Below are 12216 nucleotides of genomic sequence, written 5' to 3' on the forward strand. Positions count from 1 at the left end.
AGCACTGGGATCAAATAAAAAAGCAGGTCAATCTGTTCGCGGGGGAGTACGAGAAGTGCGAGAGGGAGCAGGGCAGCGGCGAGATTCTGTCAGATGTGCGTGACAAAGCGGTGAAATCGTACATGTCATTGTTCGGCGATTTCAAGCACTACCAGTCCTGGGCGCTCTTGAAGGAGAAGCAAAAGTTCGCTGGTGGTGTGCTTCCCCGATCGACGGCGGCGAAGAAGAGGGCTTCGAAACGCACCTTCACTGATTATACAAGCAGCGAAAGCGGCGCATTTCCAATGGACCTCAACAATCCGGTGTTCGAGGATGAGAGTTCCGGCACACCGATGTCCCGGCGTCCCCCTGGCATCAAGGCTGCCAAGGGCAAGGGCAAGGGCAAGGCGACCTCATCCGCCGCGGCTGCGCCTGACCAGGCCCCAAGCCCGACCCAGAGCGCGACCCCGAGCGAGACTTCGGCTGCATCACATGCCTACACGGATTTGGTGGCCTCCTCCGACTACAGGACGTTGTTGGACGCGCACAACACCCTGATGCAGGCGACCAACCCGGCTCAAATCGAAGGCATCCAGCGGATGATCGATGACCTTAGCCGTAGGTTGGGACTACTCTAGACTAGTCGGGTTTTTTTATATGTAGTGCACTTTTTTTTAATTAAGTAAATGTAAGATTTGCCTTAATTGTGTTGTTTTTATTTATTTATTTTGCCTGATATATTTGCATAAATTATATAAATACAAAATAGAAGTAAAATGCTTAAGGCGGGCTATAGTTCGCCCCATTGCAGGTGGAAGGGGCGGAGGATAAAATACTGACGTGGCAGTGCATAGAACGGGGCTTAGGGCGTCGCTTAGTCCGTCCCGTTGTGGATGCTCTTGAAGCCAATTCATTGTATTTTTCCTTTATCAAGGGGTATCAAAAAAAAATAGTAGATGGTATAATGGTCCAATATTGACATAGCCTGTCTAAATATATAGGATAGGAATTACATGTGCACCTTAAACACCAGCATACTAATCCAAGTCATATTTCCAGCCTAAAGAAAAGTATTCAAGTCATATTCCAATAGAGAAAATGATTAAAAATTCTGGATATTTTTCATATAATAATTGAAGCTAAAAGCGTTTTCCATATATAATTGATCAATCACCAAACTCAATCCAACTCCCCACTATGACCATACATATAGAATACATGAAGAAATTGATTTTGTTAGGTCTTATATTGGTCCCAACCCAAGTGACCTTTTTCCGTTCCTATTTGTGCTAAGATTCCCTCTATAGCTTTTGCTACTTTGTATTGACAAATAAAAGATGTTTGTACACATTTATCACTTTCCTCATAAGGTTCATTTTGCAAAACATTCACCCCACATCCTAAAAGTACCAAGAATAATTATTTTCTTTGTTAGTTGGGATATATACATCATTGGTTTTGGTTGAAGCTGGATGTTTCTCACATGCTCCACTAATATCCAAGTCATTTGAAAAACTGAAACTATGACAAAAATATAAAATAAAATATGATAAAATAGGATAAATACATTATTTATAAAATACATTATAGTATTAAAACAAAACTAGATTGAGGTGACGACTATCTATGAAAATAGTTTTTGTTTTTTGGTCACCATTATCTATGAATAGTTTTTGTTTTTTCGTCACTTCAAACTTTATATTAAAACAAAAAAATAAATAAAATAGGATAAATCTTTAAAATGATGAAATTGATTCTAGTTGAAAATTAAAGTGTGAAAGACGTATACTTTCCATTTTTCTGACTTCTTTTCAAATACGAAAAGCGTGGACTACTTTCTCTACTCTATATTTTAGTCTACTCAAAAAGACTAGATTTGAATCTACGATCTTATCAACAAATTAAAATATCAAAAGGTAATTTTTATACGAAAAACTAACAACACCAAAATTAATTACTGTAACATTTTTGAATTAGAAACATGAATTCATCCAAGAAACTGCAGCATCACCTTGTTAACAAAATCTAAGGAAATTTGAATGCTACAACATCGAATTCGATATCTATATCACACATACTGATACTATTAAGAAGATGGGAAAGAGGAATGAATCATCGATTTCTTGCAATGAGCGATAGCTGCATTAATGGAAACCTCAATCTCCGCGGCGCTGCTGCTCCGGCGGAGAAACTGCAGCTCATGCAGACCGCTCATATTGAACGAGGACGACGCCGTCGACGACGAGGACGAGCAATTCGTCGTCGTGGTAGAAAAATCCGCACTGATTGCGCCGGAAAAGGATCTCCTGTGATCGTCAATTCCGCTCCTTTTCATCAAAGTAGCGAATCTCTTCCCGAATCTGGAGTATTTGACGGAGACGTCGGGTTTGGATGATAGGTTTTGGGGATCGGATTTGGTGAAGAAGGATTTGAGCTTGTGAGCGAGGATTGAGCGCTTCAGCTTGAGCTTTTTGGACCAGGAAGTGGCGGTGCTTCGAATCGGTTGGTGATTGGTGAGGAAGGAGTTGATTTCGGTGGGCCATTCGAAGGCGGTGAGGTCGCAGCTGACTCGGCGAGATTCGGAGGGGGAGATGGATGGGGTGTTGGAGTTGGTGCAGGGGGCGGTGCGCAGAAGGTGTTGGACCATTTGCCTGCGAGGGGGGAGGTGGAGGGGGAGGAGTTTGCCTTTGTAGAAGAGTTCGTCGGCGGCGGATTCGTCGGGGGTGGGAGCGGAGAAGAATTGGAATTCGAACTCTTTCAGCTGTGGGGATTTGGAGGGGGAAGACGCCAGCTCCATGTTTATGTACTCTTCTTCTTCTTCTTCCTCTGCCACCAAATTGGATCCCATCTTCTTCAGCCTGCTACTCTCCTTCCACTGTGTGTATATGTGTGTGTTTGAGTGAATTGCAGAGTAAATTTATGTGTGTGCGAAATTAGCAAGAAAAATTTTCTGTGTTTTTTTATTTGAGAGAGAGGAGTGTGTTATAACTTATGGGGAGGAGAGCTAAAGCCTTCTTTATTAAAGATGAATAGTCTTTTTAATAAGATGGAATTAGAAAAGCTATGATTTTTATTATCAACAACTGTATCTACCAGTAAATCGAGGGATTAATTGAGTCAAATAAATTTATTTTTGAGGGCCAAAATATTGTAACCAATGCTATTTATTTCGAAATTATATGTAGAGCTGTCGATAGCAGTAGCACCATATTATAATTAGTTAAATATTTTGAATAACTGTGTGTAAAAAACAAACAATTATTGACTGGATACAGTAAATAAATAGGTCACTTTGTTTGTATAGATAATAGTATAATGTAGTACTATTGATATACGACTGAACATACATAGAATTCCTTGATGGCATAAAGAAGACATTTTATATGAGTAAAAAGAATAAAGATAAACGTATGTACATGTAGTATATAATATTTCTATATTATAAATCTAATTACACTATAACATGAATTAGTTTTGTATTAGTATTATTTGTATAGCAATATAAAAGAAGAAGTGATATGGACAATTTATAATAAATTTTCACACGATTTCGAGCTTGAATCGAAATAATTATACAATATTAAATTAATGTTTTTTTCTTAAATCTATTGATATTTAATTTAAAATTTTAATATTTTTCTAAATTATTATGAAATGATTAGCGTGAAATTTATTTTAAATTAATTCACGTTTATATATTGGTTTTCAATGTAAAATGCCAAAAAGTTCGATTACGCATACATTTACATATATCACTACCCAAATCAAGGGTTTTGTTGATAGGGACAAAAACAAAAAATTCAAAGAAATTAATTTAGAACTGAAAACATCATACACTAATATAATCTAACAAATCTTAGTGGATCTGCTGAGGCTTTATAGGACTTGTATCTTTCTACATGTGTCCAAAAATCACAAATTTAAATAGAAATGGAGTTTGAATAATGCAGACGTATACATCCCCTAGTGCAGCACCCACAGCTTTCACTGCAACTATAAAGAAATGAATACATAGAAAATTTAGACATAAATAAATTGGGGAAACAGCCCATTCCTCAAAACCTGGTTTTTTGCACCCCTCAAAACAATTAATTTATGGTGTGACCAGAAAAATGAAGTATTGTTGTTTGAATCTTGCAGTTGCTTTGGTCAAATTATGGGCACTTTGTCTTTTTATGATTCAAGAATCCAAGATGCTCTATGTAGATTGTAGATCCATATTCATCTTTTTATTTCATTGTTATCAATAATTATATAAAACATTTTATATTATACTACGAGAGATACGACGTGCAATGCATGTATTTGTTACTAGTTTAAATTTAAATATGATATCCGTAACATTGCGTACATTTACAATGTGATTGGGAACACCGATATATAAATAAGATAACAATTAAATATTAGGGTGACCTTGGGTGACCTTGTGTCTAAATATTTATTACTTCTTCATCTGTCCTATAAATTTGGTCGCACCTTAACCGAACACGAATTTTAAGAAATGTAATGGAAAGTGAGTTAAAAAGTTAGTGAAACGTGAGTCATACTTTTATATATTTGTGTTACAAATATGAAGTTCAATACTAAAAATAGTAAAAAAAATGAAATGGACAAATTTTGTGGAACGAATGGAAATGAAAAATGTGACAAACTTTCTAGGACGGAGACGGAGGAAGTATTCAAAAGCTAATACTTCATGTGTAACTTATGATTCAATGGAGCTCGCAAGTTACCCCTCCATCCATGCACCATTAAATATTCTATTTTAGATCACTATGGACATTAAGAATTGTGAAAGAATGCGGAAGGAAAAAATAGTGAAATGCATGTTTGATTTTCATATATTAGTTTTATATTAAACCTAACTTAAATGAGTGAGACATGTAATGACAATGACAATTGGACGAACTATTATTTCATTTCTATGTGTTATGCCTTTCTGATGTAATTTATGATTAATTGTATCATAGCGACACTTATCTAAAGCATACCATCCAATATTTACGGTATGCATCAAGAAAAAAGTATTGTACTACTATAACTAGTGAGAGTAGAGTAGGGTTGGGTTGGAGTTTACAAATGTTATTTAAAGTTTAAACATTGTGATATGAAAAGTTATTGCACCCCTAGAAATGGGCTTTTAGTTTCACTTTTAGTGCCTTCCTATGCACAATTTAGTCACTCAAATTATAAAATAATTATTGAGCATCACTTCCAATCAAAGTTCGATAATCGCATAATTATTAGACAATTATTTCAATATGGTATTGTATTATACATAGTTATGCGTGCGTCATTTGAAATCCACCTCTCACTATTGATGATTATTGGGTTTTAATGCGATCAAGGGTCAATTATCGTCTAATAATGCTTTAATTATTTCATCTTATCAAAAAAGATATTTCTCCTTAATTCTGTTTTATTGACATATTTCATCCACTAAGGGCACAAACAAACAAACTTTTGCAATATAATTAAAATACTACTCCCTCAGTCTCTTAAAATTCAGTATCATTTGACTCGGCGCGGGTTTTAAGAAATACAATAAAAAGTGAGTTGAAAAAGTTAGTGGTATGTGAATCCTACTTTTATATATTAGTTTTAAAATAAAATGTGAGTGAGAATAAGTTAGTAGAATGTGGGATCTACTACCAAAAATAGTAAAAGTGAAAGATGAAAATTTTTAAGGAACGGACAAAAAAAAATAGATGACACATTTTCAAGGGAAGAGAGAGTACTATTAGATAATTTCGAGGCAGACTCCGAATAGTCCAATTATCTTTTCGGTCGGGCTTGGATATTATCAAATATAATGATATAATAATCGTCAATTTATAACATGTATAAATATAATAAGTTTTTGGGAAAATGGTATTCTTGCCAAACAATAAAAGACAAAAAAAATTGTGATGAGATGAATAGATTTATTGATTAAAGAAGATTATGGGCATCAACTTAGTACAACTATGAATAGTCTATGGTTTACATATAGATATGGAGTTTTTTTGCACTTAACAGTAATGAGAGTACTAAATCATATGCTGAGGTTAAAAAAAAGAAAAAAAACTGATGAAAAGAATACTGGTTACCAAAAAAAATTATGTCCCAGCATCTCCAGCCACTGATACAGTTCCGCATTCCGGCCTAACCGGGCTTCAGCCGGGCTTCTACAAGTTATCGATATCGGGTAAAGGCATTTTCCAGTAATTCCACGAGTTATAATCCTCCTGCGCAGATGCAAAGTTACACGCCACAAATATAGCATCAACAAGCCTGAGAAATGCGATTTCTTCGGGAAAAAGAGAAGCCTTTATGGCATTGGCATTACCTGCTCAATCAGTGATGTTGGTGGGAACATGTCATTCACCAGCGTGTGCAGCGAAGTGTATGATTTCACATCAATACGACGATTAATAGCCACCTCCCCCTGCAACAAAATAAACATTAAAATGAAAATCAAGTGTTTCGTTTCATTTTTCTTTTCTTGTTTGACCAAATCATTAAAGACTGTACCTTTGGGTTAATTATGAAGATTTTTCCCTTTGGAATCCCAATTTTCCGGTAGCTGAGCTCGTCAGTGTCTCTGTTCCCAAAGCCCGCGTAAAATGGATTGTAATCGGGAGGAAACAGAGCCTTAATATCCTGTAAATCGAAGATTGCAGAAACTTATATGAGAAGATGTGTAGGTTTTTGGCTGACAGATCTTTCATAACTAGATGGATATTGGCATTTACCTCCAAACATGCAATCTTGAATTCGTGTGGGGCTCGCCGTATAACTGGCACATCACAACATTTCTGTCAGATACGATGGGGAAAGATGCATCTACAAATCTATTGCAGTGCAGCAGTAGTGAAAAGAATGGAGAAAACGGAAATTTGCTTGTCATTATTCACAACCACATATGAAGGGAAATAATGCTAGAGAAGGAATCAAACTGATCAAGAATGGCTCTATCATATGAAATTCTTTTCATGCCAATAAAGTTTGAGCAACAGAATTTTGCGATTAGATTTCAAAATTCGAAAAGCAGGTTTCATCCATACGTATACACTTAATCTCCAAAGACGGCTCTCTCGTATCGAGAAAAAATATAAGTCAGGTAGAGGTATCACCTTCTCGGTACAACGAGGGAAATAATCCATCAGGGGAAATGACAACAGGTCCATTTGGCAAGCTTTTACCATCCTGTCCACAATGAAACAAAACAATAATCCCAAGTCTCAAAACGTTATAAGAAGCACAAGAACAGATGCAAAATCTTGCACGTCACAGATGTGAGATAGATGGCATACAAGAAATGGTGGAAGTCATAGTTACCCGTTAAAAGTAACATGGATTTATGTGGACCAAACGTTACAAGTTACAACAAATTGAGCCCATCTTACAATTAAGAAACTTTATAGGATGCCTTAAGGTGCTACAAACATATCCCTATCAGAAACACCAAGCAACAAATTCCCTAGAGCTAGTTAGACTCAGGCTCATATAAACTATACCTGCTTGAGATTGAATAGGAAACTTTTCGTTAAGTATGCTTGAACAATAGCCCGTGCACTCAGAAATAAGAGTTGGTAACCATTCTCCTGTAGCAAAAATAATCATAATGAGACAACAGAAATAGTATATGGATACAGAACAAACAAATATGCAGCTTATATCATGTGGGCTTTCATATTTAAATAATCAAATGAGCTCAGAATACACAGTATTAAGTATTAACACAGCTAGGGAGACTCTAAAAACCCAGCATAGTGCCAAGGAGTTTGTGGTTTCTACTATTGTTTTGTGGTTCCTATATTCAGATTCACCAATCACACCTCCCGTAGAGCTATGGTATGCTAGGCTTTAATTTACAGCTATTGTTTGCATCAGATGTAGTGGTTCCAGATTTTTATTTGTATTTGGGTGGTTAAGGATAGAAGTGTTCTTAAGGGGGGATAATAAGAACTATCTGCTTAGCATGAGTGAAGACATGCAAATATTATGCAGCATCTAACGATGAATTAGGTACCAGAACAAAGCATTTAAAGAGACTACCTTTATTGCAGAAAAAAGATGGGCGATCCCAGAATGAGTCCAGTCTTTTCCTACCAATGGCATAAACTGGCCAAGAACATCAGACCTACAAACAGGCATACATGATTTCTTTAGGCAAATACGAAAGCTTGTGGGATTGATTATCAAATCTCTATCTTTAAACACTAGAGTGTTAAGCCAATAATAGTCACCAATGCCGTACTTTAAACATATGTACCATCTCATTTAACAAATTCTGCAATGCAGCTTCGATGGCTACATTATAACTGCATCACTAGTAGCCGTCTTGGAAGAAAAAAACTACAGATTAGGAAATGAAATATAAAAGACTTACTTGGTAATAGTCCCGTCCACATCTGATATCACGATTCGTGTATTCCACTTCCACAAGTATATATGAGCTTCAACCTTCTGGGATCCAAGAACTCTGGTAGAGAATTTGAAACTCACCATATTTTGTCCCTCTTTGAGATTCAAAGATGCTATCTGTTCGGTAGTGGGCGCATTGGTTCTTATAAACTGCTTGCGGGGAGACTCGCTAGCTGCCTGTGCTGTGGGAGTTGTAGCTGCCTGTTGGCTCTGTGAGCCAGAGTCAGAACCAACATAGATGTCTTCATTAGATGAGTAGCTAGTGGCATGTTCGAGTGGCTTGACCCTCCTAAATGGGATTGGCCAGAGTCTCCATCTGCGAGATTGAGTAGACACCATCTGTGGATCATCTTCCTTTATTTCTGGCTTCTCCTGTTCGACCGGGATTGAATCATCTGGCTCAACCGGTATATACTCGCCAAAAGCAGCCATGCCGAGAACGACGTGTGCAGCTTTATGCCATGGTAAGTACTTCCCCTGAATTCTAACAATCAGGTCTTCATTTTTCACTACTGATGCAGGTGAAAGTTTGAAGTCCTCCAATGATATGCGCTTAGAGTCGAAGGCATCTTGTGCTGCACTCGAACCCATTCCAGCATGAAGCAACTTTGCGCAAAGAGATATCTCCAACCCTGCAATGAAAAATACGATAGTAACAGTTTTAGACCATAGCAGAAAGTAGGGGGTGGCAATCACAATGTTAGAATTAAATGAATTTCTTACCTGACGATATATCTAAATTTTTGTATCCAGTTGAAGAAGCTGTTTGAGGTTCTACACGGTCCTGGTCCCTTTCTTGATATACATCAGAAGGAGACTCCCTGCCATCATTCATTGTTCCGATGGTGCGATCAACTTCCACTGAGTCCTGATCAACACTAACTAATCGAACAGCCATGCGATCAGAACCATCAGGATCCGTATTGGAATCATATCTTTCATGAGCTGAAGCTTCAACCTGTGACTCTGGCAATGAGACATTGCTAGGATTTCCAGACTCGTGGCAATACGATTCGCCATTTTCTCTTGATATTTCAAGATTCTGTTCTACAGGCTCGTCATTCATCCAAGGACTGAAAGGAGATTTCTGGTCTCCTGAAGAACTGATATCCTCCTGATCCTCATTTGTCGACTGCTGAGACAATTCCATGAACTCCAAACAACTCTTGAATACATCTCGCCTTCTAAAACTACCTGATTCAGAGCCACTTTCTACGCTGAGTTCCTTGTCATGATTCGATGCCGGACTTTCTTGGAGATGATATAGATGCTCTTCATCACTTTGTCGATATTCCAACTGTTCAGAAGATTGAGGGTCCTTGTTTCCATTGCAATTTTTTCCTGAAGTAATTTCATGAGTAGTGGAGTCAAGCTCATCCATATAATTCGTTGTCCACGACTCATCACTCCTGTTAAACTGTTGAGTCCTTTCACCTGGTCCAAGGTGAAGATGAGGTGTGCTTAGTTGCACACTTGCAGCATCTGTCGCAGACGATGATATAGGCGCCGTTAGTATATGCCCATCTACACTCACCAAAACTACCTCCGAATTCGAATTTTGTGATTCCTCCAGTGCATGTTCCACACTATCTAAATTATCGTATCTACCAGAATCATACTCAGAAAACTCAACCGAACCATCCAAAGAAGATTGTTCATCTTGAAACTCATAGAAAATCCGCTCATTGTCAGACTCGACTCTCTCTAACCTCTTCATACTAAGTGAAGTGCGTAACTCTCGCATCTCTACATCACCACTATTAAAGTCATCAATCTCTTGTCCAAAAAAATCATTTTCTTTAGAACCACTCTCTGCATTACTATAAACACTACTATTATCCTCCCTCCCGCCTTCAAGACTGTCTGAGTCCTTAATACCCTCGTGATCATCCTTGTCCGCATCAACCTCTCTAACAAAATACGCTTCACCGGAGTTATCAAGATGCATATGAAAATTGGCTTCCACACCATTGACTTCTATCCGGACAACCTTCTCCGCCCCTTTGAGAACGCCTTGGAATTTTCCAAATCGAACATACCAAGGCGTGCTCCTAAACGTGCCATCATGCTGCTTAACAGTGATTATGTCAACCGCCCCACCAAACGGATGAAACGGTGTGGCAACAGAGTACACTCCTTGTGTTATGAAGCTACTAACTTTACCCACCACATTCATTTGGCTCACTTACACAAATTCAACCCCCAAAAATCCCTTACAGTCTACTATTTCTCAAAAAAACCTGTTAACCCTCTAAACACTTAATCAATCAACATAAACCAAGATAAGAGAATTGTCAAAACTGTTCAATCCTCGGAATCTCCGACATCTGCATGCAACAAATCGAATGATCATGCAATCATTCTATCCCTTTTAACTCTATTGCAAAATTAAATCTTATCTAAAAAATATAAAAATTATGATTGTTTTTTTTTATAAAGTGTACAATGTAGTCAAATCCGAATTCAAATCAACTCCAATTCAATTGCTGGTCTACCAGAGCCCTAACAACATGATTTCGCAACAAACATTTACTAGAAAAAAAAGAAGTCAACAACAGTGCGATACAAAATTCAAAAACATAAACTTGAATCAAATACTTCAGATTGAAAAGAAAGAGGAAGCATCAAACTTACACAAATTCAAGACTTTGCGAATCCGAGCTCGAAAGATTGAAGATTGGGATGATGGATGAAGTAAAATGCGTGAAGTTATTTGAAGAAGAAGATTCAAATAAAATATTTTTAAGGGTCGTCCATTTTTCTCTCTCCGAATGGTAGGTGATTTTGTGTGCAAAACTTCGGTTTGTTTCGTGAAATTTCTTCCTATTACAATTGTATTTTATTTTCTTGGGAAAAATTCTTTGAAAATTTGAAACATAAATTAATGGTATGAGAAAATCTAGATGAAACCAAAGGTGGAGTCAGATAAAATAGGTAGTGCTTGACTCAATAGCTTTATCTTCTTCTTATATTTACCAAATTACCCACGAACTCTTTTGGCAAAGTTACATTTTGAGTAGGGCATTTCGGTAAATGCAGTAACTCTTCCAACTAAGAAGCAATAGTATTTTGCAACACCGACCTCAGTAATTGATTTGTAATTTGTAATTTGTTTAAAGCAAAAAGTATTTATAATAGATGATTTGGTTTATAAATTTTATTGGAAGAATGTGGCTGGATACTTGGTGTTTCAGATTTGATGAGCATTTTAAACAAATACGTTAAAATAGCTTATATAATATAGTGGTTGATCATAAAATTTCATGACCAATAGATCATGTTTTAAATATTTAACAATGTATTAGTTATTATAATAGTTAAAATTTACCTACAACTTTTGAATATACAGTAATTGGACTTTTTGAATCTGTCAACTAAATGTAGTATAGTATAGAAAAAAACAAGACATGTAACCTCCATTGAAGATGCGCATTGATGAATATGTGTTGTGTAATTGGTAATAGATATGTTTCCATATACTGTTATTGAGGTAACGTAATAAATACATATAGTATTATTTAGAATGAGTGAGGTGATAATATAAATTATTTTATTTTATTAATTGTTTAAATACAACACAAGAAAACGACTCTAGTGTGGCAGTCGGGGGGTATAGTCTTAGGAAAATAAATCTATTATCCAACCTTAATTAATTATTCAATTAATAAATTTTCATTAAAAATTATTTGGAGTATAGTCTTAGGTTAACAAATTACCAAAAAAATTTTCTTCTAAAAAATGAATCTTTACTAATCAAATCATAGTGCAAAACAAATATTCAGATCTCAAAGGACAATTACTGATTTACTTTAGCGTTTACGCGAATAG

The 12216-nt window shown here is 36.5% G+C and overlaps 2 protein-coding genes across 2 annotated transcripts; both read right to left on the reverse strand.

Moving 5' to 3' along the window:
• Positions 1–1929: 1929 nt before the first annotated feature.
• On the reverse strand, positions 1930–2970 carry LOC125214481 (probable membrane-associated kinase regulator 3). Its single transcript, XM_048115531.1, has one exon. The coding sequence runs from the start codon at positions 2825–2827 to the stop codon at positions 2066–2068; it is 762 nt and encodes a 253-aa protein (XP_047971488.1). The 5' UTR covers positions 2828–2970; the 3' UTR covers positions 1930–2065.
• Positions 2971–5883: 2913 nt separating this feature from the next.
• Positions 5884–11258, reverse strand: LOC125201171 (phosphatidate phosphatase PAH1-like). The gene is made up of 10 exons (XM_048099143.1): positions 11023–11258; positions 9112–10715; positions 8354–9020; positions 8020–8104; positions 7479–7565; positions 7095–7167; positions 6714–6757; positions 6493–6621; positions 6308–6406; positions 5884–6206 (listed from the first exon to the last, which is right to left on the reverse strand). Exons 2-10 carry the CDS (start codon positions 10562–10564, stop codon positions 6147–6149), a joined length of 2697 nt encoding a protein of 898 aa, XP_047955100.1. The 5' UTR covers positions 10565–10715; positions 11023–11258; the 3' UTR covers positions 5884–6146.
• Between the last annotated feature and the right edge of the window lie 958 nt (positions 11259–12216).

The sequence above is a fragment of the Salvia hispanica genome, chromosome 1 (assembly GCF_023119035.1).
Source record: "Salvia hispanica cultivar TCC Black 2014 chromosome 1, UniMelb_Shisp_WGS_1.0, whole genome shotgun sequence".
In the NCBI taxonomy this organism is placed as follows: Eukaryota; Viridiplantae; Streptophyta; class Magnoliopsida; order Lamiales; family Lamiaceae; genus Salvia; species Salvia hispanica.

What these genes read in the sequence shown, in the direction of transcription:
- LOC125214481 (XM_048115531.1), bottom strand. Translation starts at nt 2,827, where the DNA reads ATGGGATCCAATTTGGTGGCAGAGGAAGAAGAAGAAGAAGAGTACATA.
- LOC125201171 (XM_048099143.1), bottom strand. Translation starts at nt 10,564, where the DNA reads ATGAATGTGGTGGGTAAAGTTAGTAGCTTCATAACACAAGGAGTGTAC. An exon ending in TCCCTCGTTGTACCGAGAAG is followed by an intron (nt 6,758 to 7,094) that starts GTGATACCTCTA and finishes GTGATGTGCCAG; the next exon opens with TTATACGGCGAGCCCCACAC. An exon ending in TCAAGATTGCATGTTTGGAG is followed by an intron (nt 6,622 to 6,713) that starts GTAAATGCCAAT and finishes TTCGATTTACAG; the next exon opens with GATATTAAGGCTCTGTTTCC.